The 27,710-nt window shown below is 46.6% G+C and overlaps 2 protein-coding genes across 16 annotated transcripts in view; one reads left to right on the top strand and one right to left on the bottom strand.

Annotated features, from left to right (window-relative positions):
- Positions 1 to 1,131: 1,131 nt before the first annotated feature.
- Pigw (phosphatidylinositol glycan anchor biosynthesis class W) lies at positions 1,132 to 20,336 on the bottom strand. Of its 7 annotated transcripts, none has more exons than XM_076936116.1 (2): positions 19,929 to 20,336; positions 1,132 to 3,839 (listed from the first exon to the last, which is right to left on the bottom strand). In XM_076936116.1, the coding sequence occupies exons 1-2, from the start codon at positions 19,988 to 19,990 to the stop codon at positions 2,318 to 2,320; spliced, it is 1,584 nt and encodes a 527-aa protein (XP_076792231.1). In that variant the 5' UTR covers positions 19,991 to 20,336; the 3' UTR covers positions 1,132 to 2,317. The 7 variants fall into 7 exon arrangements, with proteins under 7 accessions (XP_076792231.1, XP_034361278.1, XP_034361281.1 ...); XM_034505387.2 differs by lacking the exon at positions 19,929 to 20,336 and adding an exon at positions 5,745 to 5,862; XM_034505390.2 differs by lacking the exon at positions 19,929 to 20,336 and adding an exon at positions 5,770 to 5,840.
- The window catches only part of Myo19 (myosin XIX), a 30,473-nt gene continuing 8,618 nt past the window's right edge, over positions 5,856 to 27,710 (top strand). For 3 of the 9 annotated variants that reach the window (XR_004607060.2, XM_076936113.1, XM_076936114.1), the window contains exons 1-19: positions 5,856 to 6,057; positions 6,699 to 6,793; positions 8,140 to 8,281; positions 10,441 to 10,579; positions 10,914 to 11,062; positions 13,359 to 13,472; positions 16,724 to 16,856; positions 18,012 to 18,081; positions 18,905 to 19,007; positions 19,615 to 19,711; positions 19,826 to 19,902; positions 21,486 to 21,576; positions 21,907 to 22,078; positions 23,903 to 23,976; positions 24,741 to 24,862; positions 25,009 to 25,122; positions 25,368 to 25,544; positions 25,869 to 26,021; positions 26,942 to 27,049. Coding sequence is in view for 8 of the 9 variants with exons in the window: in XM_076936113.1 (XP_076792228.1) it covers positions 8,270 to 8,281; positions 10,441 to 10,579; positions 10,914 to 11,062; positions 13,359 to 13,472; positions 16,724 to 16,856; positions 18,012 to 18,081; positions 18,905 to 19,007; positions 19,615 to 19,711; positions 19,826 to 19,902; positions 21,486 to 21,576; positions 21,907 to 22,078; positions 23,903 to 23,976; positions 24,741 to 24,862; positions 25,009 to 25,122; positions 25,368 to 25,544; positions 25,869 to 26,021; positions 26,942 to 27,049 (1,905 nt within the window). In the remaining variant the exon portion in view is untranslated. Of the gene's footprint in view, positions 6,058 to 6,698; positions 6,864 to 7,817; positions 7,948 to 8,139; positions 8,282 to 10,440; positions 10,580 to 10,913; positions 11,063 to 13,358; positions 13,473 to 16,723; positions 16,857 to 18,011; positions 18,082 to 18,904; positions 19,008 to 19,614; positions 19,712 to 19,825; positions 19,903 to 21,485; positions 21,577 to 21,906; positions 22,079 to 23,902; positions 23,977 to 24,740; positions 24,863 to 25,008; positions 25,123 to 25,367; positions 25,545 to 25,868; positions 26,022 to 26,941; positions 27,050 to 27,710 lie in introns of those variants that run through there. The other 6 variants (XM_076936111.1, XM_034505383.2, XM_034505380.2 and 3 more) reach the window with 6 other exon arrangements.

Genomic DNA, 27,710 nt, shown 5'->3' with positions numbered 1-27,710 from the left:
ATTGAATATTCTCCGCCATCTACCCATCTATCCTAATTTCCCAGACACACGTTTCATCCATCAGCCTCAAAAATGCCCATCTATGGAGAAAACTTTTGTTTCTTCCTAGATTGGTTCTCAGTTTCTCATCTGTAACAATCCATAGGTGTTTTTTCCTATGACTTAATATTTATATTACTTAATATGTTTCCCCTCACTAAACTGCAAGCTCCAACATACTTGAAATTTGCTTCATCTTTTTATTTTGAGACAGGCTTTATGTAGCCCAGGCTAGCCTTGAGCTCTAGCTCCTGTCACAGCCTCCTGAATGCTGTGCTCTATTACTGTATCCCTAGAACAGCGTAGGCAACAAGGAATCCGTCTTCAAACTTGTACAGCTGGGTTGAGGGTACACACTTAAAATCCTAGCACTTGAGAAACTAAAGCTGGATAATCATAAATTCCAGACCAGTCTGGGCTACAGGGAGAGTTTAAAGTCAGTATGGACTACATAGATCATGTATCAAAAGTTTGTCTTTGAAAAAAAAAAACTGTAAAGTGGATCAGGTACTTGAAAAAACTTGTTTTAATTATATATATAAACTACACCATCCAACTCGATCATTTATTGCATTTAACTGTTGACTGGCTTGAAATGTATCTGGTTTTAAACACTTGCTTCTTACTCCTCTACTTTATTAAAAGATGAAAGTTCAGTATAAAAGAGGTATTGAAGGAACACAGGAGAGATGGCTCCATCAGTTAAAAGCACTTGTTGCTCCTGAAGAGGACTCAGGACTGGTACTTCCATGGTTTTTTACAACCATCCACGACTCTAGTTTTCAGAGCAAATGCTTATTTAACATTTTCAGGCACCAAGCATGCCTATAGATGGAGTTCCAGGTCAGCCAGGAATATATAGTGAGATTCCCAACTAAACTCACTAAACTAAAGAAAAGGAACTGGAAAAAAAATGAATGATTAAGAGCACTTACTTGCTGGTCTTCCAGAGGACCCAGGTTCAATTCTTAACACTCACATGGCAGCTCACAATCACTTGTAATTCCAGTCTCAGGGTATTCTGATTTCTGTGGGCATTCCACACATGTGATGCACAGACATACATGCAGGCAAAATATGCATATACACATAAAAATTTTAAATGACAATTTATACCTTAAACATATATAACACAAACATTGTAATCACATGATTACATACATATAAACAATCACAAATATAGGGCCATAATGATATATATAGAAAGTAAAAATTACCACTATCCATCTTCCTGTGTCAAGATTATCACCAAGTAGGTGTGGTGGCTCATGCCTGAAATCCCGGCATTGAGCCTGAGGTGGGAGCATAGTTGTGAGCTCCAGGCAAAGCAAAATCTATGTACAAGTTCTTTAAAATACTAACGTTTCATAATTTCCAATAAGTAAAACTTTGTTTACTTCTTCCACCACCACACCCCGCCAGGGTCTCTGTACATAGCCTTGGGTGTCCTGAAACTCAACATGCATACCAGGCTGGCTTCAAACTCAGATCTGCCTGCCTTTTCCTCCCACATTCTGGGATTAAAGCTTTGTGCCACTTCTGTTGGCTTATTTTACATAATGTTGATATGTATTAAACATCCAAGTACAGGTACAGACACAAGCGTCTGTAAGGGGAAATATTTAGAAAACGGTGCCTTTTCTAAAAGGCAGCCGCCATGTTCCTGCTGCTCCTCAGCTCTGACCAGGGCTCCAGCTAGCAAGATGCACAGGCCGGGGTACCAACAAGACACCAGCGTAGGGGAAGGCTCTGCCAATCCACCACACTGTATCCACAATATCTGAACCCCAGACAATATCTGCCATCCTCACAGGACCCAGTAGAAATGAGACTCTTAAAGCTTAATGATTATCTAAAGGATTTTATATTTAGAAATGCTCAGTCAACAAGATGCCCACACAATTAGAGTTGTTACCCAGTATCTAACCTTTTGATAAAATTGCTACCCAGGACAGCTTTTTGACCCATCTATGGTTTTCTATGGCTGCTCCTTTTCTCCTCCCCTTCCTCTCTATCTCCCCTCCCCTTCCTTGCTTCTTCTCCCAGCTCTACCTCCTCTTCTATTGCTTAATCACCAACCTCCACTGAGAATACAATGTAGCAGAGTAAGTATCCTGCTGCAAGAGTCTTCTTTTTAAAAAGGTAAATTTCTGTCATAGGGGCCTGAAACTTCATAATAAAGTATGGTTAGGACTAAACTGCTAAGAACACATTTCTTCCACTCTTATTCTTCTCCACTAAAATAATGCTATTCAAATACATATTTCTTACCCACTCATCACCAAAACTTTATAGTTTTACCTTGTAAATCAAGTACGTATATAACTAAGCAGTTGGTAAACATATAAATACTGAGCACAACTAAGGTCCATAAGGTACCAGTGTGTAAGGTATCCACCGTCAGATTAATCAGACCTGTTGTTATATTTGATAGTAAGAAAAAAAACAGCTGGTTTCTGTTCAGAGCTGTGATCAAACAAAGACTGGGCTCTTTTTTTTCAGCTTCTAGGATTGGAGATTCAGAGTGCTTTTTATTTGTAGTAGGAGACTGTATAAGTTTCCAGGAACATGGAACTAGAGCCCCTTTAATTAGAAATTTGGCAAAACTCAAAATTATGGCACTCAGTAATAGGCAACTAAGCATCATCAGGCTGGAAGCAACTACCCACAGACAAAAGGCTAAATTAGCCATTCTTCGAGATACTGCTTCTATGTTTACTTGCACTGTATGAAGAGAAATGAAGAAGCCAACAGCCACTAAGAAAACCCAACAAGTAGCTTTTATCCAGTCTCTGACATGTGCTCTTCTCTTAAGCATATACAATCCTGTTTGCACACCAGCCATGTGTATTGTCACATACCCCAAAGTGGAAATTATTCCTTCTCGGTTAGCATTTAATAAGCCAACTCTTGTGCCCTTGCCATCAGTGCCATACAAAATTATTCTCTTGAGTGGAGTAAAGTCAAGAGCTAGCTGATATACCACGGTAATGCTGAGAGCCACAATCCACGACTTATTTAAAGGAAAAATAATCAAAAGCAGTGATGTTATTAATTTCACCACTATGATGGTAAAGAAAAAATTCCAGTGAACTCCATACTCAGTTAAATGTTCCTGGTAGCCTATGGATTTTATAATGACTAACCGTCCCATTCCTAACAAGACTAATGGCCAAACAGAATAAAGTGATTTTCTAAGATAATTAAATCTAGACCCTTCTATATATTTCCTTCTAACCTCTGGACAAACCATTGCAGCCCCAAAAATAAACCCACCTACTCCAAAATCCATTGCTCCTGTCCCATAAAGTTCAGTTTTCGCAAATCTTCTGGGGAAAAGAGGGAAATCCACCGCCAAAATGGCAATAGCAGTAAACACACTGTTAATGACGCGGTAACAGGTGATGGCTGGGTTGTACTCTGATTCTAGGCTGATTTTCAAGAAGTTTGCAAAGACTTTCTGGACAGGCAGTTTGGCACAGCAAGTCCTCCTGTGGTATATCTGATACAACAGCCATGCCCCACAGACAATCACAGTGAGATTTTCAAGGAGAATAAAGGAAGACAATACAGTCAGAGTGATCACTAGAGGGACTATCAAAACAACAAAGTCCGTGAGGAATCGTGTGCTCCGGGTGTGTGAGAAAGAGCACACATGCTGTGAGAAGATGATCCAAAGGCCTCTACACAGGACACAGAAGGCAGGGAAGCACAGGCCCTGGCTCACTTCCAGCACACTGGTCCCACTGAGGTCACTCACAAAAGCTTCCTTCAGCTGCTTTTGAGACATTTTTTCCTTCCTGTGAAAACAAGGAAAAAAAAAAAATATATATATATATATATAGACTTGAGCACAACACTGCTGTTAAGTCGATAGATACCTATGTACCTAACTTGAATTTATATATTTCTTGGCCTCAAAACAAAAGTTTAAGAGCTAGAGATATGACTCAGTGGTTAAGAGCACTGGCTGCTCTTCCAGAGGTCCTGAGTTCAATTCCCAGCACCCACATGGCAGCCCACACCTGTCTATAACTCTAGTTCCAAGGGATCAGACACCTTCACACAGAGACACATGTTGATAAAACAGAACTTCAAGCCCTACTGGTTTCAATTCAGGGACAGATTTGTCTTGACTCACATAGAACCTAAGCTTATAGGAAGAAGTCAACATTGACACATTAAGAGTATGAAATTTCTAGTACACAGTTTTATCTTCAATATAAGGCAAATTCAAAACAAAACTTGCTTAACTCCCAGACAACCTTGTCTTTTTTTTTTTTTTTTGACAGTGTCTCATTATGTATCCTGAAACTTAATAAGTAGATCAGTCTGGCCTTGAACTCACAGAGATGCCCTCCCCCCTTATCCCCTGCAATACTTAAAGGCATGTGTACCACATGATGTAGTCCTAGTCTTAAAACTTAGTAAAAAAGTAAATTTAGGATATGAATCCAAATGGCATCACAGTTATATTCATATTCATTCTTTCTCTCCAATATACTATTATACATATAAAAATTACATTATGATCTTTAAGATAAAAAACTTCAGGGGCTGGAGAGATAGCTCACAGGTTAAGAGCGCTGACTACCCTTCCAAAGTTCAGTTCCCAGCAACCACATGGTGCCTGACAACCATCTATAATGAGATCTGGTGCCTTCTGGCATGCAGGCAGAACATTGTGTACACAATAAATAAGTCTAACAAGTGGGGGGGCCAGGCGGTGGTGGCGCACGCCTTTGATCCCAGCACTTGGGAGGCAGAGGCAGGCAGTTTTCTGAGTTGGAAGCCAGCCTGGTCTACAGAGTGAGTTCCAGGACAGCCAGGGCCACACAGAGAAACCCTTTCTTGAAAAACCAATAAACAAAGAAACAAACAAACAAACAGGTGGGAGGAAAATTTCAGGAAGGGAGACAGAATATTTGTAAATGTATTTTAGAGTCAAGGTCCTTTCCAATACTGGGTACATAAAGAAGAATGCATGAGCCCCAGGTTGCTCTTTTCCTCTTTAATACAGAGCCATATTTCCAGATTAAGGAACAGCTGAGCAGAATGGATGCACAGTGCATGGCAGCGCTTGTGCCTTCTTTTTATGCAGCCTAAAAACCTGTCACATTTTAATTCTCAAAAGTTGCACCCTGAGAGAACACACCCGACGGTCAGACGTGAATAACGTCCCTGAAGGGGAGACCCTACATCATCAGCACCTCACCGTAAGTGGCCCTGCTCTTTTGGTCTTTAAGCCTTTTCCCCTACAGACCTCGCCACAAACGGTTACGCCCTGCCCCTCCGACTGAGGGGCTTCATCATTGACAGAACAGGCTCCCACTGCACCTGCGGGCTTCCTCCGCTTCCGCCTCGCGGGCAGCGCTTCCGGCCGTCGCGGCGCAGCCTGTTCTTCCGGGACCGCAGATTCCGCGAGCCCGCCGCTCGCGATGGCGACAGTACCCACCCCGCCGACACCCCACGCCCTTCAGTGTCTTGGGCTAGGTTGGTCCGGATCCTCTCAAGACCAAGCCGTGCCGCGGGTCCGTGGGAGGGGCGTCTCACCTCCGGCCCAGGGCGAGGCGGGTCAGGTAGAGGGTCCGAGGAGCCCGCGTCAGCCTGGGCCACGGCGACCTGCAGCAGACCACCCCAAGGGCTCTCGGGAGCCGCACTTTCCCACCCAGAACTCGGGAGGCCACAGAAACGTCACACCTTACCCCACAGTCAAAAGACCTCACTCACGAGTAGCCCGCTAGCCAGAGCCTGCGGCCTGGGACCGGCCGGACACGTGCGTCCCGCGCCGCGTGTGCGCGCCCCGCCCCTGGGGAGGAGCCGGCGGGCTCCCGGCCATCTAGCTTCGGCCGCTGCGGTCCGCCGGCGGCCCGGAGGTCCCGGCTTTCTTTCCTGGCGGCTCCCGCTCTTACTGCTCTCTTTCCTCCACGGACTCTTCCAGCCTCCTCACCCTGCCCACCCGCCCTTCCAGTTGGCCTGGGCCGGGACTACATGCTGGGCGCCCGGGCCGTGGGACCGGTGAGTGTCACTCTCCGCCTAGATCCAAAACCCCTCACCCCCAGACGGGGTAGGGAGGTTTGTGTCGCTCAGAGGTAAAATACAAGGAGGCGTCTCACTTTCTAATTCAGCATTTCTCTTTTTACCCTCTTATGAACAAGGAGGAGGTAGGTAGCACACGGCTCGTGGCTTTTGCCCAGGACAAGGACCTTCACGGTCACTTTTCAGCTTGCCAGCAGGGGGCCACAAAGTGGGTGTTTCTGGCTGACCAAGGCTAGACGTCTGTCTCTTTCCTTGTCCTACCCAGAGACGGCGGGAGAGACATAAGGAAACTGCGCCCTTGACTAGGGTCATATCCACCTTCTCAGGAAGGACATATTCTCTCAGTACCAGGTGCTTCCGGAGTGGTATCGCAGCCCTGGGCACCTTGGGCACGCTGCCAGTGCTGGATCCCGCCAGGAATCTGGAGCAGAGCAGGCTGAGCGCCCCCCCACCCCCAGGACCCTTGTCCAGCTCTTTTCTTTGTAGTCCTCCTGCTGTACTTCTTACAAAAAGAAAACTGAAGCAGAGGCGGAGGGGGTGGCAGTCTGGTTACTTGCCTTGACTTAGTCTTTCACATATTCATTACTCTCTTCTGTCTACTGTGGTCACACCCTTTCCAGAAATTCTTGGTGGTAACCGCGAGAAGAGGGAGCAGGAGAACTGGAGAAAACTGCTCTGATCTGATTTGACTTCAACCAGGAGCTGACACTGCTAAGTAATAACAAGCATTTACTAAGCTCTCTCGCAAGGACTCCCCCATACGAGCCATAATTTTGCGCTTCGTGGTATGGTATTATATCATTGACAGTTGTATAAAAAGGAGGCTTAGATATCTCCTGTGATATATTCTAAGAGAGTTGTGAACTTTAGATTCTAACTTATGCTCTTTTGTGGTCTCCTGATTGGCCTGCCTCTCAAGCTCAGCTTCCAGCTGAGTCTCTCCAGAGACCCTCGGGTGATGGGGTACAGTGTACAGAGTGATATTGTCTAGCGAAGGCCTGATACCCTTTTCTTCTTGAATTTTCCTTCTCCATGTTTCATGGAAGTCCCTGGTCCTGGTTCTGTCAGAGCCTCAAAAAGTCTGTATCGGGAATAACTCCTCAGTCCATTTTAGAAGTCCCTCATCCTCACCCCTCATTGTGAGGCAGGGATGGGTGCCTGGGACACTCCAAGTCTGACTGAGACTCACCATTTCTCAGATAGTGTTCTCATGCCAGGTACTCGCAAATAGATCTCTCTTGGTCTCACCTTGTTTGTTTGAGACAAGGTCTTAACTTACAGTGTAACCCAGACAGGCAGGCCTCAAACTCTGAGCTCTCCTGCCTCAGCCTCTTGTGTGTTGAGATTGCAAGCACATGCCACCAGTCTCAATCTTGTCTGTTGGACAGTGGGCATTCCCTATCTGTTTGGTGTTGGTGTCTCCAAATGGATCATCAACTCCATGCATAATACTAATGTTCCTGCACAGTGATATATTCAGATGTGTACTGTGCTTTCAAACCTTGACCTCATTGGCGTTCATAACCTCTCTATGTAAGGTAGATTTAACTATCCCTATTTTCAAGGTGAGAATTTGGGGCAGCAGGGTTGCCCTGGGGTCACATGCCCATCCAGTGACTGAACTATGATTCCCTTCTCACACGACCGATTCCCAGGGACATCAGTAGTCGACTCCAGGCCCATTCTCCATCAGCTGCTGGCTGCCTTATTTAGGGTATTTCTGTCTTTGCTGATGACAGGGCCAAGGCTTTCTCTTCATTCTCCATGGCATACTGACCCAGAAGATTTTGCAACCCCAGCCCATCACTTACTTCCCTTAAAACTGCCCCTGGCCTTTTGCTGTAAGCGAAACATCAGAAAGTATCCCAGGTAGTCTCTGGAGGCTCTCAGCAAAGGTTCCTTACTCCCTAATTGGCAAGGGGACGCGCAGACTCTCCCTCTCTGCCCAGGCCTGTCTGGCTCTCATTTGGGATCCTCCTGCTTGGTGGGAGGAGCAGGACTGAGTCATCCCAGAGAGGCCCTCACCTGTGTGTGGCCCTTGTCTTCTGTCTCATGCTACAGGTTTCAAGATGACTCGTCTGCAATTCCCACACACCTGAGTCTTCTGCTGGAGTGATGGCCTTATGACCAGGTTGATAGACAGTGCTGCCTGTGTCTGTGACACAGCTCTGGCTGGCCACACTGAAGCACAATGCTCCAGCAGGTAATCCCTCAAGCCGACATAACCTAGCGCCACCAGGCACTTCCCTGCTTGCCTGTCTGAATAAAGACCGTAGTGCTTCTAGTGAAGGACAGGAAAGACCCTTTTCTCTCTTCAGATAGCTATCCCAGTAATCTTCCTTGAATGACTCCGTTTCTGTGGTTTTGTGGCTCTTTTCCGTGGAATGAATAAGGGGAGATAGGTAAAGAAATCCAAATCACGTTGATGACCTAAAATGGGGGCACATCCTGACAGCAGTCCCCGACAGGCTGTTTTGTTGCGTCACTTTGGAAGTTTGGGGCTTCCAAGAGTGTTCACTGAGTCTGATCCTTTAAGAATAATCAAGAGGCCCAGCAGCAGTTGTGGCACAGGCCTTAAGTCCCAGCACTTAGGAGGCAGAGACAGGCAGATATCTGAGTTTGAAGCCAGTCTGGTTCACAAAATGAGTTCCAGGACATCCAGAGCCACACAGAAGGAACCTTGCCTTGGGGAGGAGGCCAGGGGAAGAGGAGGAAGAGGAGAAGAAGAAGAAAATGAATGAGTGAACTATCCAAACAAGCTGAGAGAGAGAGAGAGAGAGAGAGAGAGAGAGAGAGAGAGAGACTGAGAGAGAGAGAGAGACTGAGAGACTGCACCCTTCACTGTGCAGCTCTGTCTCAGACACATAGCATCCTTTCTTTATGAGTAGATCAGATCCAGAGAACACAATGGTGTATATTTGCTGAAATTTTATCTTACTAAATTTTGTGCCATCCTAAGGGCTCAGGGAGTTTGTGCTCTAGTGAGCCCCAGCAGAATAACCAAGGTAGGACTTGTCAGGCTCAAGAAAGCTGTGGTAGATGCTGCTGGACTGAAGGCTAAGAAAAGTAGGCTAGACAATTATCTGCTCTGGGCTGTTGTATTTTCTTTTTTCCTTATTCCAGAAGTAATCACCTTTACCACAGCCACACTAGTGACTGCCCTGTGCTTGGTCCTTGTTAGTAGGAGGCACTCAGCTTGAGTATGTTGTCTCAGTGAAAAAATATACTAGTGTGACCTACACAGTGTTCTTATGTCCCCGTTCTGGAGAGAAGGCTCAGACAGGTGAAGTGACTGCCTCAAGGTCACATTCATTATCAGGAATGTGGAAAATCAAAGGAAGGCAGTCGAGAAGGACGTTAAAGATTACCTCATCATAGTGTCCAAACACAACACTGAAGAACAGTTAGACTTTTTGTTTGCTTTTTGAGACAAGGTTTCTCTGTGTAGCCCTGGCTGTCCTGGAACTCAATCTGTAGACCAGGCTGGCCTGAACTCAGAGATCCACCTCTGAACTCAGAGATCCGCCTGCCTCTGCCTCCCAAATGCTGGGATCAAAGGCGTGCGCTACCACCCAGCACAACCTAGCTTTCTAATCCGAGCTCTTGATCACCATGCCCAACTCCCAGTTGAATCAAAACTGTTCCTAAATTGTAGCTTTTTTTTTTTTTTAAGTAGGCCCTTTCTCCTCCTTCCTCTCCCCTCCTCTCCCCTTCCCTTCTCTCTCCTTTCTTTCTTCTGTCCTCACCCTTCCAAAGATTCAGTTGTGCTGGCTGCAGCAGTTACCCTAGATAACAAGAGCATACTTTGTATATTGTGATGTGTTTAAGCCTCACAGTCTTAAAAGAAACTCATCACAGTGCTGCTCAAATGATACAAGCTACCTGGGCTTGTTCCTGAGGGGCTAAGCATTTAGAGTTCATCAGTCTTGGTGGAAACACCCATCATACCAAGACTTTAGCCTCCCTAAGCTGATTCCAGCCAGGCTTCCCTTTCCACTCCATCTTCACTGTAGGACAGACAGCAGCTCTGGAAGGCTGGTAGCCTGTAGCTCATAGCAGAGGAGACAGGACGGCACTGATTATTGATATGTGCTGTCAAGGCCTGGACTACATGCTCCGTGTGTCTCTTTTGCCCCATAACCTGGTAGTTGAGTTTATCTTCCTTTGTTTATGGGGGAGGTGAGGAACGTGGCTCTTAGAGATGAATTACCCAGACTCTCATGCTAATAAGTAGCAGAGCTGAAATTCGAGCCACCTGGATCTTGTAGAAACCTGTTCTTTCTCCTCTGCAGGCTCCACCCATATTACCTGCCAACCTGTCTGAGACCCAGGTCTCATGGTGCTTGTGTTGTTCCTCTCCAGGTGAACGGCCACAGTTTAGGCTCTAATGTCCAAGGTCGGACATCCCTCAAGGGAGACCTAAGGGAGTTCCTGGGTGGGGAGGTCCCACTACACCAGCTGGATGACCTCACCAAGGTGAACCCTGTGACACTAGAAACAGGTACGGGCCTTCCTCTTCTCCAGACTGTTGCTCCAAAAGAATAGGGGTGCAGCAAGGGTCTTCAGCACCGTTTCCTCAGTTCAAACTGACTAAGAATTGAGACTCCTGACCTGGCCTCTGCCCCAGGGAGCCTGGCACTGCACCTGGGCTCCCCAGGGCAGGCTTTGCTCTAGGTTTGGGACTCGTCTTAATTAGATCTTATGTCTGTTCACTGGGGAGCTACAGGGTTCTAATGGCATTTAGCTAATTATAGAGGGAAGGCTGCTTAACAGATGTGTGTCTGGGGTTCTGTCTGTATTTGAGCCAGACTTTGCTAACAGCATCTTTGCTTTAGTCCTGAGGTGCCTGCAGGCCCGGTACACAGAAGACATATTTTATACCAATGCTGGCTGTACCTTGGTAGCTCTGAACCCCTTTAAGCACATCCCTCAACTCTACACACCGGAGCTGATGCAAGAGTACCATGCTGCACCTCAGCCTCAGGTAAGGCTCCCAGGCTTCTGTCTAAGCCTCCCTGCAACACTGATACAATCATTCAGATCCTACTGATGCTGTCCTAGCCCAACAAGAACTCTCAGAAATTTGGATACATAACTAAGATACAATGTGGAAGACAAATAGTTAATCAGGACTGAAACCTAAAATAGAAACATAAAACAAAGGAAAACAAAACAAAGGATTTAGTAGTAGTAGTATTATCATTACTATTATTATTATCATTGCTATTATTATGAAGGATCTTCCGGTCTAATTGTGTCCTTAGCTATCTTTTTAGAAAAGAATAAAAGCGTATATAAAAGGGATTGTCTTTGAACAGTCAGCACATGTTCTTCTATACTGAGAATAAATTATTTGAGGGATGGGAGGCAGTGGTGGAGGCTGTGAATGGACATGTATTCAGGAAGAGGCAAGAACAAGCCGGCTGGCTGGAGAAAGCCTGGGTTGAGAGGTGATTGGTTTAAAAAAGGGTTGAAGATGACTTCACTGGACAGAACTCCCACAGCAAGCAGAATTTACTCCATGTGGAGGTGGGCCTTTGGACAAAGTCTGCCAGAGGAATGATAAAAGTGAAAGAAACAGAGAGAACACTTGAGGCCTCTTACCAGTCCAGTTACTAGGCAGCTGCAGCAAGGTCAGTTAGAGAAAGACAGCTCTCAGGAAGCTGTAAGTGATGATTGCTGGCTAGGCTGGTGAGGCATGGTACAGACGGCACTGTCCTCCAGTTTACATATGAAGTATCCAAGTGGAGTGCCGAGAAGTCGATCCTGAGAGCCCACCGGTCTGACACTATCTGACCACTCCTCAAATGTCAGGTCATGGTCCCCGATTGTCCACATTGCCCAACTGGATGTCAGCATGTTGAGGGCAGTATTTGTTGAAAGAAAACTGGCTTTGGAATTCAAACCCCACAGATGTCCTTAGGTGCTGAGGTCTGTGGCAGGCTACTGTTAATGTCTCTGAGCCTCACGTAGCTCATCTTTAAGGTTGGCCTGCCAATTCTTAGGTAGTCTGCTGTCTAACATGTCAGCCTGGCACAAGCAGCTGGGGTCACCTCAGAGGTGGGAACCTCAACAGAGAAAATGCCTCCACAAGACTGTACTGTGGGCAGACAGGTACGGCATTTTCTTAATTAGTGATTGATGTGGGAGAGCCCTGCCCACTGTGGTCCTGGATGGCCCTGGATGCTATAAAAAGCAGCATGAGCAAGCACTCCTTTACGGCCTCTGCAAGAACCCTGAGCTTTTTTTCCCTCCTTGAGTTCCTGCTCTGACTGCCTTCAAAGATGAACTCTGATATAGAACTGTAAGCATAATAAACCTTTCACCCCAAGTTGCTTTGGTCACGATGTTTCCTCACAGTGATAGAAACCCTAACTAATACAGGCAATAAGTTAAAAGATTTTTTTTTCCAAATTATAAAATAAATAAGCAGCAGAATCAGACTATTAAAGAAAAATGTAGAGTTAGCTCTGTTGGTTTTGCTCACCTAGCATACACAGAGATCTGAGTTCTAGTCCCAGGACTGTATAACCAGGTATAGTGGCACTTGGGGGGTGGAAGCATTAGGATCAGAAGTTCATTATCCTCAGCTACAAAGCAAGTTTTAGACCATCTGGACTCAAGAGAGCCTGTCCATCCTTAGTGAGGAGGGGACAGCTAGAGAGATAAGAGCACTGACTGCTCTTCCAGAGGTCCTGAGTTCAGTTCCCAGCAACCACATGGTGGCTCACAACCATCTGTAATGGAATCTGATACCTTTTCTGGTGTGTCTGAAGACAACTACAGTGTATTCATATAAATAAAATAAATAAATCTTAAAAAAAATAAATCTTAAAAAATAACAAAAGCACTTTCTGCCCTCCCAGAGAACTAGGATCTAATTCCTAACACCAACATGTTGGTTCACAGCTATCTTTAACTCCAGTCCCAGGGAATCTGACATCCAATTCTGGCCTCCAAGGGCACTGTATATATGTGGTACAGACATATGTACAACAAAACACCCATACACATGAGATAATTTTTTTTTAATTTAAGAAATAAAATCAGATGAGACATAAGGTCACAGAGCGCTGGAAGCTAGCTGCATCCATGCTGAGAGAACCTCGGTGGATGAGTCAGCCATAGGTGTTCTGCAGTTGGGCCTAACTTCATGGCGTCTGGGCAAGTATTTTTGGAGGAAGCATGCTAGCACTACTCCTGGTAGCCCCCCAGTCTAGGCTGTCATTGAATCACCCACTCTTGAAAACCAGTACTCACATGACTATTTCATATTCCAGAAATTGAAACCCCACATCTTCACAGTGGGTGAACAGACCTATAGGAATGTCAAGAGCCTGATTGAGCCGATCAACCAATCCATTGTGGTCAGTGGAGAGAGTGGAGCTGGAAAGGTAAGAGTGCCAGTTTTTTATCCAGTCCTTCATACCTAGCTAGGTGAGCAGAAAGGCAAGGGCCTGTGGCATCATTGGCTGCCTAGTCACCCACAAATAGGCTGCCTGAACCTGGGAGTCTGTGCTGTGGTCAGCAGGCACCACACCAGAAGTCAGAAGACAGGGCTCCAGGGCAGCCTCCACTATAGCTCTGCTGCCACCCTGGTGGGACACTTTCCCCATGCAACTTTACTTTGGCTCTAAAATCTCTAGAAACAGCAGTCAGGGACCAGCATAGTGGTACAACAGATAGAGTACCTCAGAAAGGCTAGTAACATCGAAGGCCTCAGTCATTTCACTTGTGAAATGGAAAGGAATAGAGGGCCAGCACCAGTATGGGACTTCTGTGTGAGCATGAAGGAGCCTCTGTCGTTTGACACGATGACACACACCTGTAATGCCAGGATTTAGGGGGTGAGGTAGGATCACACATCAGCCTGGAGTTGGTAGTGAGACAGTTTATCTTGTTACACTTAGAGGATCAGGTTCAGTTCCCAGCAACTGTGTGGTGGTTTAATAAGCTTCTGGAACTCCCTTCTGACCTCTGTGGACACTGCACAGAGGTGTTGCAGACATACACATTCGGCAAACAACCATACACATAGAATAAAAAGCAATAATAGCTATTAAAAAAAAACTTTTTTAAAAACCCTGCCAGGGTTGTTGGTGATGTCAAGGGCAGTGTGTGAGAAGCTCCTGGTATGGCCAGAGGGCCTTATAGATAGAAGAACCTCAGCTATCGAGACAGGTGTTGCATAAACAAGGATTTCTGCAGCTAGTGAGAGGCCTCACCCAGCTGCTCTCCCTTCCCACAGCACTTTATGAGGGATTCTTTGGACTATAATCCCCTTTACCTACACTGATGTCAGAGTACTCTAGGACTGGGGAGAACCTGGCCAAAGACCAATACAAGCAGGAACTCAATAACCCTTCACTGAGTAGCCATTATGACCACGGGCTGGGCCTGCTTTCTGTTTTTATTTTTTTAACATTTAATTAGTTGCAGGTGGGGTGGTCCTTGTGAATGGCACGTGTGTGGAGGTCGGAGGACAACTCATGGGAGTCAGTTCTCTCCTCCACCATGTGAATCCAATGGCTAGAGCTCAGGTCATCAGGCTTGGCATTGAGACCCATGACCACTTGAGCAATCTTGTTGGCCCGTTTTTTGTATTTTTGCTGTACAGGAGATTAAACCCAGGGGCCGGAATATGCTATGCAGGCATGCTACCAAAGAACTAGGATACCTCCTCAGACCTTACTTTATTTTTCAATTTTGAGACAAGGTCTCAGTAAGTTGACCAGAATGGCCCTAAACTCACTTACATAGTCTAGCCCTCTTCTGACCTCTGTGGGCACCAGACATACCTGCAACCAAAACACCTGTAAACACAATAAAATAAAATTAAAATCTAAAATATAACTTTAAAAAAACCTACTTCCAGGTATAGTCAGAATGGGGAATAGGGTCCCTCTACTATTCGCATATTAATTGGAGGCAATATTTCAGTAACAGTGCACTTTAAACAAAAGGGAAAAACCAGTTGCCTGCATTCAGCCCCAAACACAGAAACACTGCAGAACTCAGCTTGCTTGCATAGTGGGCTAGGGACACAGATTAATTGGCATTCACAAGGTCTTGAGTTCATTTCTTACCACCACCAAAGTTAAATACTAATCAAACTCAAAGTCAGCAGAAGAAAGACAGTAAAAAATAATAAGCTAGAAAATAAAAACAATATAGAAAACAAATAAATTGCAAGGATTTTGTTTTGCAGTGTGAGTTTTGAGTTACAGACTATATACATGCAATGTAAATGCTCTACCACCGAGCCACATTCCACAGCAAACACAGCCTTTAAAAAAGATGGATAAAGTCTGTACTTGCATGATGAACACACATATACATAGACACATAAAATTAAATAAACTACGTTTTTCTTTAAAAAAAAAAAAAAGGTTAAAATTGATATTATTCTTGCAAAGAAACTGCCAGCCCCAGATAGCTTCACTTATGAATTCTGCCAAGCATTAAAAGAAGAAATGCTACAAGCCCTCAAAGTCTGACACAAAATAGAAAAAGTGAATACCTCCAACCTAAAGAATTTGTTAAGACGTGGGGTGGGGTGCTAGGAGCTCACGTCCAGCCTGAACTGTAAGACCTTGTCTCAAAAAAAAAAAAAAAAAAAAAAAAAATCGGGGTAAGTTGTAGAGTAATTTATCAAGGTGATAGGACACAAAGTCAACATGGAGAAAAGTCAACATGGAAAGATACAACTCTTTTAATGTTCTGGTGTACATTTATAATCTTTAAGGAGACTAAGGGACAAAGTATTGGATATTTAAGTAACTATATCTCATTTTGGCTGATTAAAACCAAGGAGTATAAATTTTATTAGATTGACTTTAAAATAGAGCACTGTCATTTAATAGGTTGTTGATTTGTTGTTTTGGTTTTTGGTTGGTTGGTTGGTGGTTTTTTGTTTGTTTGTTTTGTTTTGTTTTGTTTTGTTTTTTGAGACAGAGTCTCTGTATAGTCCTGGCTGACCTGGAATTCACTATATAGACTAGGCTGGCCCTCACAGAGGTCCACCTGCCTTTGCTTCTGGGTGATTGGGATTAAATTCATATGCCACATGCTCAGCCAATAGTAGGTTCTGTGAAAATGAAGATTAAAAGGTCAAGGTTTGGCTTTTTTGTATCATGTTTCCATTTCATTTCATCAGTTAAAAAATAGATATAGCGAGGCAGACATGGTGGTGCACGCCTTTAATCCCAGCACTTGGTAGGCAGAGGCAGGTGGATTTCTGAGTTCGAGGCCAGCCTGGTCTACAGAGTGAGTTCCAGGATAGCCAGGGCTACACAGAGAAACCCTGTCTCGGAAAAAAAAAAAAAAAAGAATCAGTAAAAGCTGTGAGGCCTCAGAGATGGTGAGTGCAGCCTTCCAGGTCCAGGCTTGTGGTGTGTGAAGGGTATCCCTCACACACTCCAGCCTCTTCCCTTAGAACATCTTCTGAGCTGAGAGAAGCAGAGGTGCACCCCCACTTTCACAGATAGGAAGTGCATTGCCCAAGGCACCACTGAATTCAGCATCCATGCATTTTTGCAGGCAGCAACATTTGATGCATAGAACACTCTAGTGGGTATCTCTCTTGGGTCCTGTAGTGGGAGGGCATAAGAATGAGGACTCTACCTCAGGGCTGTTTTTTCTACAGACATGGACATCCCGATGCCTGATGAAGTTCTATGCTGTGGTAGCTGCCTCACCTACTTCCTGTGAGAACCACAAGATTGCAGAGAGGATTGAACAGCGGATCCTGAACTCCAACCCTGTCATGGAAGCTTTTGGTAAGCTCAGTGTCCTCTGCACTGCACCACAGTCCCATTTCCTCTGGGATTCGCCCCTTCCAGGAGAGGTAGTACTGGAAGACCGCTCTCCTGCCTGGAGAATGACTCTTCACTACCTAGGCTCCAACCTCTTCCCAGATTCCCTCAGCTTCTGTCTATTAAAGGTGCTACCATACAGGGATACAGCTTAGTGCCAGAGCCTAGCATCTGCGAGACCCCTTTCTGGATAGAGCTGGTGCCATCTGGCACATCTAAAACAGTTGGATAGCAAGAGCCTTGGCTCATCTAGTCTAAATCTTACCTTTCTGTTAAGTATCCTAATGTTGCAAAAGAAGGAAATTTATCAAAAATGGCATAGCTTTTGTGGGGTGTTTGGGAGATATTTTGCTTTTTTGGTTCTTTGTTTTGTTTTTTGTTGTTGTTGTTGTTTTGTGGGAGAAGGGAGTTGTTTTGGTTTGTTTGTTTTTTTTCCTGAGACAGTTCCCACTATCTAACTCTGGCTATCCCAGAACTCACGAAGACCAGGCTGTCCTCACACTTACAGATGTCTGCTAGCCTCTGGCTCTGATTAAAAGAGTGTGCAATTACACCTGGCTTATGGTGCCATACCTTTTAGTGTCCATGTTGGGCCTGGAGTCCACTTGCTGTGTCTGTGTAAAACCTGTAATAACCACTTGCTTTCATCTCTTCCTTGACTGGGACTGGAGAGAGAACTCAGTGGCTAAGAGCATTGATTGCTCTTGCAGAGGACCTGAGTTCAGTTCCCAGCATCCACATGATGACTCAAACCATCCCATAACTCCAGTTCCAAGGGATTAACCACCTCTTCTGACCTCTTGCAGGCACCGGGCACATATGTGGTACACATACATGAATGCTGACAACACACTCATACACATGATAAAAAAAAAAAACCACTCATACACGTAAAAAGAAAAAAAATGCAGCCCTGACCACCTAGGCTTGTTCATTCCTGTTCCTGGTCCAGAACCTGTTTGTCAAAGCCATGTGCCCATTTCTTAATCCTGACCCCCATGACATAGAACAATCAGCAAAGGGGCCTTCAGTGGCAGGGCTTTTAGAGAGAGGGACACAGCCGCAGCAGCTTGTGAAAATTCTGCAAGCCTGGGGGATAAACACAGGTGTGATCTCTAGGGAACGCGTGCACACTGAGGAATAACAACAGCAGTCGCTTTGGGAAGTTCATCCAGCTCCAGCTGAACAGGTAATAGCTACTGCCATTCAGCAAATGGGACAGCAGAAAATGGGGATTGGAAGCAGCTGGGTAGTCACCAACCTGGGTCACCCCCGTGAGCAAAGCCCTCCTCAAAGCTTATCTGTTGTATCTATAGGTTTCTTGATCTCAGTGAATTCTGGAGGTGTCCTGTTTTCAACCTAGAAAATCACAGCTACTGTGACCTTGAACTAATGTTCTCATGGGCTGTATGCTCATGATGGCTTCTTGTGCTCATAAATGTCTTGGATTTTTTGGGTTTTGCTTTTTTGGTTTTTTTGGGTTTTTTTTTGTTTTTTTTTGTTTTTTTTTTTTTTTTTTTTTTTTTTTTTTTTTTTTTGAGACGGTTTCTCTGTGTAGCCCTGGCTGTCCTGGAACTCACTCTGTAGACCAGGCTGGCCTTGAACTCAGAAATCCACCTGCCTCTGCCTCCCAAGTGCTGGGATTAAAGGCGTGCGCCACCACATAAATGTCTTGTTAAATGCCTCTTTGGAATAGAACCTTGAACCTGAAGCTCAGGCATTGGCTCACAGAGGTGATTGTCATGCCTACCTGAGCTACATGCAAGAGAATGTCCCAGAACACTCAAAGACATTTGAGTTTTGTTGTTTGAGACAGTCTCATATAGCCCAGGTTAACCTTGAACTCCTGCTCTTCCTGGCCACTACACCTGGCTTCCCAAGGACTCTAAATGTTCCCTACCCAAGAAAGCTTGGAAGGGATTTTCTAGGTGGCAGTCTGGTGTATGACTATCGCTAGTAAACGGCTGTGTGATGAAGGGATAATAATACTGGGCTCTGCTTCTATGTGCCAGAGCCCAGCAGATGACAGGTGCTGCAGTCCAGACCTACCTCCTAGAAAAAACCCGTGTGGCCTGTCAGGCCTCCAGTGAGAGGAACTTCCACATCTTCTACCAGGTCTGTGTCACACGAAATGCATGGTGCCACATATGAGGCTGGGTGGCTGGCTCGTCCCTCTATCCCTAGCATGCTCTATATATGGCCCCTTGGCTTGCTTTCAAGCAGAGCTGTTCACCAGGCAGGCACAGTTTGGGCCCAGAGGTATGTTTTGCTGCCTCTTTCAGATCAGAAGGTCCTTGAGCAGGGCTCTGTCTTCTAAATAGAAATTATATTACCCACACTAGACTGAGGACACTTTAGAATAGACACTTTCCCATAACAGAGGGCTGCTCTGGAATTGTTCCTTCCCTGAACTGGGCTTTTCCAGTGCATTGGTAGGGCTCCTTGCACCCAGAAGAAGCTTCTTATGGCAAGGAGATACCTCTCTAATCAAGATGAGGACTCCCCTGCAAGAGTCATGTATTCTGCATCAGGCCACCAGCTTTCCGGGAAATTTTTTTTTTTTTAAATGAGGCTGGGACATCCCAGACAGAGATGTTCCTTTTACCCCATGCTCTCCGCTCAGCCTTTCAGTGTTGCTGCCATTTCTTGCTCCTCATTCTAACCCCAGACTTGCAGGGCCTCCCACCCTCCAGCTCAGCTTCCTGTACACCCCTTCTCACAGATTTGCAAAGGAGCCACCAAGGATGAAAGGCTCCAGTGGTACCTCCCTGAGGGAACTGCCTTCTCCTGGCTACCCAATCCAGAAAGCAGTTTGGAAGGTAGGAGGAGCCTCCCCAGACTGCCCCCAAAGCCCTACCCATTCTGCCCATGGCCTGTCTCCTTTCCCCCACTGACCCTGCTGACCACTGGGCTGTGACATGGATTCTTTTCAGAAGATTGTTTCGAGGTGACCAGAGAGGCCATGCTCCATCTGGGCATCGACACCCCCACCCAGAACAACATCTTTAAGGTCAGAAGAAAAGCCATGCTACTTACATGTAGAGGTGAATGGTGGCCCTTTTCATGGATTGTCCCTGGACTTGGGACTCTTTTTCCATGAGTGTCTAGGACTTCAGGCCGTATTGTACCATATCCAAGGAGCTGGCTGCCACTCTGTGAAGAGCCTGGAGACAGGTGCTGGACTGGACTGGGCCATTGGGTCAGTGACATGTCATGTAGTCCTTGAGTAATGAACTGGTGCAGTGACCTGCAAGCCCAGAACACAAGCACCTTGGGACAGGTTTTATTACCATGACAAGAATAGAGAAATCATCTTTTCCTGCTTGCCTGACACTTGAAAGCTTAGAAATTATATTCACACCTCTGAGCTCACTTGGTTTTATCAACAGTCTTTTGCACATAAAGATTATTTCCATTTTATACTTGAAAAAAATCTAAGGTAGAGAAACCCAAGATACCACTAAGTGACAAAGTTGGTTTCAGGAGTTGTCATTCCAGATGCCTACCTCTTCTTCTTCCCCCATCCGTGTCCTCTGCCTCCCTGTCCCTCTGGGAACCCAGAGAGCTAGCCTTATCTGCCTCACTTCCTCATCCCCTAGAGCAACAAGGTGTCATGTATAGGGTAGGCTGGGAACAGGGACAGGAAGACAGGGATAGTGAAGGCCTCCACATGGTGTTTAGGAAGCTAAGGTGCCTCACCTAGTATGAACACTGTGAGATAAGCATTTGTGCAGAATGGCAGTACATGGAGACAGGCCAGAGGAAGTGGACAACACTAGGAGTGTGCATGAGTGGTGGTTTGAAGGTGTTATGACATACATGGCACTATGATCAGGAAGGTATTTTCCCACTGCAAGGCTCGTCCATTCCACTGAAGGTGTTATGACACTGTGCCACAGCCAGACTGCTCTGGTAGTTTGGGACCAAAAGACCAGTAGCATGTAGAGATGATCTGTCTTGGGACCAGACAGCAATGGCAGGAGAGGCTCTGTTCTCTTAGTATGAGGTCCAGGGCTTCCCAGGTTACTGGATCTTCCAAGGGTTCTTGCTGCCATCATGGCTTCTTGAAGTTGCCTATATAGGTCAGTGAAGGCATAGGCAGAAGGGTAGCACCTACTGCAGAGACCAGGATCGCAGTTCCTCCCCTAGGCTGGACTATCACAGCCCAGTAATGCTGAGAAAGGGCCCAGGAAACCATGGCTAAGCCCCACCAGGCAGAAATGCCCCTGGCCCGTAACAAACAGGAGCAGTACTCCCGTGCAGACTGTTCTGAAGTGAGCAGCGGGACAGAGGATAGGTGGAGGCAGGCCCTGCTGGTTGCTCTGGAAGGTATCTGAAGTCCTGCTGCCTAGAAGCTAATCTCACCTCTCTCCTAGGCTGGACATTAACCTCCTATCTCTGTTATGGGCATCCTCATGGCACGTGCCTCACAGAACGTTGAAGAGATTGTGTTGAGATCTCTACCATATGAAATCATGCCTGACAGAGATAGGCAGTCATCGGGAGCTCCCTTATGTTGTGACATCAGCATGAGGACTCGTCTTCTTGGTCAGGTCAAGCCTCTGCTTCCTGACCATCCCTTCTGCCCTTCAGGTCCTAGCTGGACTACTGCACCTTGGCAATGTCCACTTTGTTGACTCAGAGGATGAAGCCCAGCCCTGCCAACTGATGGATGGTACCAAGGGTGAGCGAAGATGGGAGAATGCACCTGGCAGAAATGACAAGTGTTAGTGGAATGCGGTGGGAAATTGAAGGGTGAACTTTTCAATCTAGCACCCTTGACTAAACCATCTGCTGTAGGGCCCACCATGGATAATTTACTCCTCAGCCTCTGAGGAAGCCAACAGTGTTGTCTGCAGCAATCAGAGTTGGGTGGCTTGGAAAGTGATTTGTCCAATTGTAACACTGTGACTTCAAGTCCTGCCTCTGCCACGTAAGGAGGCCTTGGGCAAGCCTCTCTATCCACTCAGTTCCAGTGGAGGGTGCTTGCCTAAGGAGGAATCTCCTCTCCCAGTCTGTGTCAGGACCTCAGCCTTGCTGCTGCAGCTCCCAGAGAACATGCTGCTGGAGAGTATGCGGATTCGAACCATCAAGGCAGGCAAGCAGCAGCATGTGTTCCAGAAGCCCTGCTCCCGAGCTGAGTGTGACACACGTAGAGACTGTCTAGCCAAATTCATCTATGCACGGTGAGTGATTTACTCTGGGCCTTCACTTCCCCATAGGTTCTTAGCCTGTCTAAGGTTGGACCAAACATTGTCAGGCAATAGATATAGGTCCAAGACGGTGCAGGCTGGAGAAAGCAGACCAGTTGCTGGGCTCCCAGGAGATGCAGGGCCTGGCCCCCAGGTTTGCCCTAAACACTGCCTTTGGCCTCTATGCCTCTATTGAATGGAGAAGTTGCTCCAAAGGTGATCTCCACCTTTACAGTTCCAAGTTCAGACTGTTAGGTAGTAGATAGGCCCCTCTGTCACCTCCACCCTGATACCTTAGGTCATTCATCTGCAGAGTTAGAGAGATGGCAGTGGAGCCAGAAGCTCAGCTCACAGTCAGTGCCACCAGAATACACAACAGGCAGGAGCCCAGCATGGCAGGGAAGGTGGGTCCTCACCTTTCTTGGGACATGACATAGGCACCTCCATCCTCTGGCCATGTTCTCTTATCTTGAGTTTTGAGAACCTTCAGAGTACCTTGTAAAGGCTATCAGGGGCTCAGACTCCCCTGAGATTATTATGGCCAGTATTTATACAGGAGTATGTAAGATCTTTGACAACCCTATTCAGAGCCAAGAATCTGAGGTCCTCCTAAGCCCATGTCAACTAGAGATAGGTACTTCTGTCTCAGAGCAGGTTTTAGGTCAGAAGTTGTGGAATTTTTGTACTTCAGGTTATTTTAAGACGGGGTCGCCAGGCAGTGGTGGCGCACGCCTTTAATCCCAGCACTTGGGAGGCAGAGGCAGGTGAATTTCTGAGTTCGAGGCCAGCCTGGTCTACAGAGTGAGTTCCAGGACAGCCAGGGCTACACAGAGAAACCCTGTCTCGAAAAACCAAAAAAAAAAAAAAAAAAAAAAAAAAAAGACAGGGTCTTACTGTGTGACTCTGGCTGGCCTGCAACTCATTGTCAGACAGTACTGTAATTAAAGATGTATGCAACTACACCCAGCAGCCAAAAGATTTTTAAGATTTTTAAGTAACTCTACAAGTTACTGTACAATGGAAAGTTACAAGTAGAGCAAGCTTCTAGCTAAAGACATTTTACACATGGAAGCAGTCATGTTACAATAGTCCACTCATTTTAGTATCTTGCATGCATATTTGAACCCCTGTTGCCAAAAAAAAAAAAAAAAAATCTACTGAATTAAACCAGTTGGAGTGTAATTACTTAAAGAGAAACTAAGGCATAGTGGCCACCTCTAAGCCCAGCACATTTTACGCTGAAGTAGAGGTTGCTAGTTCCATAAGAGTCCATATGTAGGCCCTGTTTCCAAAATGGGGGTAGGGGAGGCAATGTGTAGGAAAGAAGCCTGTTGAACAGTTTTGTGCTTGGTGCCACTTTGTATAGAAGTTTCATTTTCTTGGGACTAGCGACGGTTGCAGAGTTGGGAATGCCATTATCTTGTGATTTGGCCCACCTTGAGCAGGCTTGAGCAGGATGTGGCAGCTCCTTAAGCATTCTTCGGGGAATTCAGTGTACTCAGCTTATTACAAACACAACTGGGACTGCCAGTATCTTCTAGTCATGGCCTTAGCTGGTGATGGGTCATGTGACTCATGTAGCCCCATACCCTGCCTGACCCAGGAGCCTAGCTGTCCTGCCTTGTTAGAACAGGTCAGATCTGTGTATACCTGGCAATGTATGTCCAGAGCCTGCCTCTGCAGTAAGTCAGATTGCATACCCCAGAAACAAGAGGATTTAGCCTTTGGCCTAGTGGGTTCAGAACTCAGAACCTTTTAGTATGTGGCGCCCTTCCTGGGAGAGCGGTTTCACCACACCCTACTCCTTCCCACCAACAGGCTCTTTGACTGGCTGGTATCTGTGATCAACAGCAGCATCTGTGCAGACTCCAGCTCATGGACTGCCTTCATAGGTAACAGGGCTCACCCTGCTGGGAACCCTCCAGAAAATAAGCCATTGGACCATGGGTGAAGGAAGGGTCCCTGGGTCTAATGGGTGCCTGTGAGCAGTTCCTTCCCTCTCTATGCTAGTGTCCCCATCCATCCATCCATCCATCCATCCACCCATCCTTCCATCCGTCCATCCAGGAGTTTGGTGTTATTTCTATGTTTGATTGCCCATACATGACACGTCTGTGACTCTTAGATCAGTTTATGCCTTACCCCTAATGGTCCTTTTATTCCTAGTCCCAGGAAGGTAGTCAGAGACACGGTTGAGGGCAGCATTGTTGTAACTTTGGGTTGGGTGAGTCAAATAGGGAGAAATTAAAGCCTAGAGATGGCAACACAGTTCACATAAAGAGGAGCATCAGGCTGGTGAGATAAGGTCCTCTGAACAAGGTCGATACAGAGAACATTCCCTGGGATCACACAAAAAGCAGGACCCAGTATCCTCAAGGGGGAACCTGTTGGGGCCAGAGGATTTAGACTTGAAAGTGGGCTAATGCCTGGGCTGCCCTTCATTCAGATTTTTGGCTTTCTGCTTGCTCTGATGTGTTATAGGGCAAGGGAAGAGGTCTTAGGACCTACATAAGTGGGTTTTGGGAACAGGAGACTCATCACTCAGCCTCATCCCAGGACTGATCGAGGCCTCAGCAAGGGTCCAGCCACTTGTGCTCCTGTGGTTGTCATCTCTCCCACCATGTGGTAGCCCCACGGTTCTCTGCTCTCTTCTCAGGTCTGCTAGATGTGTATGGGTTTGAGTCATTTCCTAACAACAGCCTGGAACAGTTGTGCATCAACTATGCCAATGAGAAGCTACAGCAGCACTTCGTGGCTCACTACCTCAGGGCCCAGCAGGTGAGGAATAGGGCAAGGCATCCTTCTGGAGGCACCTTTGTTCCTTGTTTTATTAATTAATAAATAACTGTATGTACGAAACTGTTTTAATATTCTTGTTCCTTAATGCCATTCTGGAACTTGCTTTCTCCCACCCCTGCTCCTAGGAGGAATATGAAGTTGAGGGCCTAGAGTGGTCATTTGTCAACTACCAGGACAACCAGACCTGTTTAGATCTCCTCGAAGGGAGCCCCATCAGCATCTGTTCCCTCATAAATGAGGTAAGGAGGTTAAGCAGTGAGCCGGGCAGCAGAGCTGGTCTCTGGGCTTTTCTGATGCCTTGGTGATTATTTTGTGTGCTCTTTTGTCCATCTCTCCCCCATCTACAAATAAGTGTGCTAATCCCTGTGCTTTCCCCTGGAGCTGCTATAATGCTCTTGACAATTCTACTACCATGGGTCCAGACACTGAGGATGGGACAGGTGTGGGAAGACCTCGTCACTGTCATGACTGCCCACTCCCACAGGAATGCCGCCTTAATCGGCCGAGCAGTGCAGCACAACTACAGACTCGGATCGAGAGCACGCTGGCAGGCAGGCCCTGCCTGGGCCATAACAAGCTCAGCCGGGAGCCCAGCTTTGTGGTTGTGCATTTCGCAGGACCTGTACGGTACCACACAGCGGGCCTGGTGGAAAAGAACAAGGTGAGCCTGGGCCATAGCATATAGCTCCCAGGTAAGAAAGCTGAGTCACTGCCGCATGTACAGAGTATTTCCTGTAGGGCATCCTCTTTCTCCGTAGTGTCCTCTCCTCAAAATCTAGACTCACTCTTTTGAGCCCTGCCTAGGATCTTGCTAGTCCATCTGACCTGCCTTGAAGTGGTCCGTGTTACACATGGCTCTTCTTGGCCAGCAGACCCAATCTTCTTGGGATTCCAGCCTGCCCTCCCAAGAAGCCCTGTACTTGGGAAGGAGTGGCCAGCACTAGGAAGCAGCTCACCTGTATGCCACCCTTGCCCTTTCCAATAGGACCCTGTTCCCCCTGAGCTGACTGGGCTCCTGCAACAATCCCAAGACCCCCTGCTCATGATGCTGTTTCCTGCCAACCCTGAAGAGAAGACCCAGGAGGAGCTGTCTGGCCAGAGCAGGGCTCCTGCATTGACTGTGGTGTCCAAGTTCAAGGTGGGTCTAGTGGTGCTGACATGAAGTGTTCAGTTTAGTCTTACAATTGTCTATTGAGTGCTCCTCAAAACTGGGGCTGTTTCCGGGGGAGCAGTGATGTGCCATGCAGAAATGGTCCCTGTCTCATCAAGTTCATGCTTCAGTGTAAAAGACAGGAAACATCACTGAGAATAGGCATAAGGTGGGGACTCTCAGCCTCTGCTGATGGGGTGGTCATAGGAGGGGAGCTGTTCAAATCCTGCACTTGGCTGGACCAGACTACCACTTCCCTTGGTATTATCTGGTCATGTGATAATATGTGAAACTTGTACGAGCTGCTCGCCTTCCTGGGGTCTCTTGACCACTGCCTTCCAACAGCTCTTTCACCTGCCCTGTCCCTTTTTAAAATTTGTTCCTGTTCAAATGTCAGCCCATACTTTACTATCATCTCCTTATGCAGGCACCCTGGGAAACCCATGTCTTTTGTCCAATGAGCAAGCTACAGCCAGAGCCTCAGACACTACTGACTACCTGCACAGCATGTGTGTCATTAGGCTGAGCTGTGACATAAGCAATGTCTGAGTCACATTACTCTGGCACATAGGGCGGGCTTAATAATGGAACAGCATGGGTGGTATAAAGTTGTTTTGTAGGAAAATGATCCTGGGGAAGAGAGGAAAGGGAAAAGCCCCAGACCAGAGGCTCAGTCAGTAAGAGCCACTGGTCCAGAAGCATTTCTGGAGAAAGGGTGTGAAGTAAGAGGTGGTTACCATGTGCTTTGCGAGTGTTCTTTAAAAGCATCCAGTAGTGCCCAGGGTATATGTGAGCCTGATCTCAAGGCTGGGAGGGCCTCCAAAGATACAACATACTTACAACCAACATCCAGCTTATGCCCCTGAGCTGCCGCAGTCCTGCCTAACCCCAGACTTCTGTGTCTTCAGGCCTCACTGGAACAGCTCCTGCAGGTCCTACATAACACAACACCCCACTACATTCGCTGTATCAAGCCCAACAGCCAGAGTCAGCCGCAGACTTTCCTCCAGGAAGAGGTAACTAACCCTGAGCTACAGCTGCCTAGCACCAAGAATAAAGAGGAGAGCGTCTCCAGATGAAGTGGTCACTGGTCGTCTCCTGGGCTGGGCCTGACATTAAGGAGGGCTTATTTCCCTCCTCTGGCAGGGCAGTCATGAGTGGCTGTGTGTTCTGTACACTCCACCAAAGCCTGACCAAGGTGGCACTTGCTCCCTGCTCACCTAGTCTATCCCTGACAAGAGACTCGAAACTGCTCAGGGCAATGGGTGTTTTGTGATTTGTTCAGCATCTGTATAGTCCATGAAGTATGGGTGTCTCTGACTGTCAATCTCACTTTCCAGTCTACATAAAATCATTCCTCAGGGTTTCAGGCTCTGAGGGAATACAGATGATACGTGAGTTCTGGACAGCACTGCAGAATGTCCCACAGTCACCTGCTTAACGTGACTGTGTAGCCAACGATAACTGGGCTGTGTGGTAAAGTTTGGGTTCAAATCACATAAGAATCTTCACAACACAACTTTCTTTACTTTGCAACTCTGATGCAGGAAGAGAATAGGCATTGTATTCATTCACTGTATTGTGAATGGGTGTCAGCCCTGGGGAGGTGAGAGACAGAGCCAGGCCTGTATGTTTCTGTGGGCCTTTGCTATATGAGGAGCCAGGTACCAGACAAGA

The sequence above is a fragment of the Arvicanthis niloticus genome, chromosome 6 (assembly GCF_011762505.2).
Source record: "Arvicanthis niloticus isolate mArvNil1 chromosome 6, mArvNil1.pat.X, whole genome shotgun sequence".
In the NCBI taxonomy this organism is placed as follows: Eukaryota; Metazoa; Chordata; class Mammalia; order Rodentia; family Muridae; genus Arvicanthis; species Arvicanthis niloticus.
The sequence above is the reverse complement of the archived record's forward strand: the minus strand, read 5'-3'. Positions and strand labels throughout refer to the sequence as shown.

What these genes read in the sequence shown, in the direction of transcription:
- Pigw (XM_076936116.1), bottom strand. Translation starts at nt 19,990, where the DNA reads ATGGAAAAAGAGTCCCAAGTCCAGGGACAATCCATGAAAAGGGCCACC. An exon ending in GCCACCATTCACCTCTACAT is followed by an intron (nt 3,840 to 19,928) that starts GTAAGTAGCATG and finishes TTGTTTTCACAG; the next exon opens with GAAGGAAAAAATGTCTCAAA.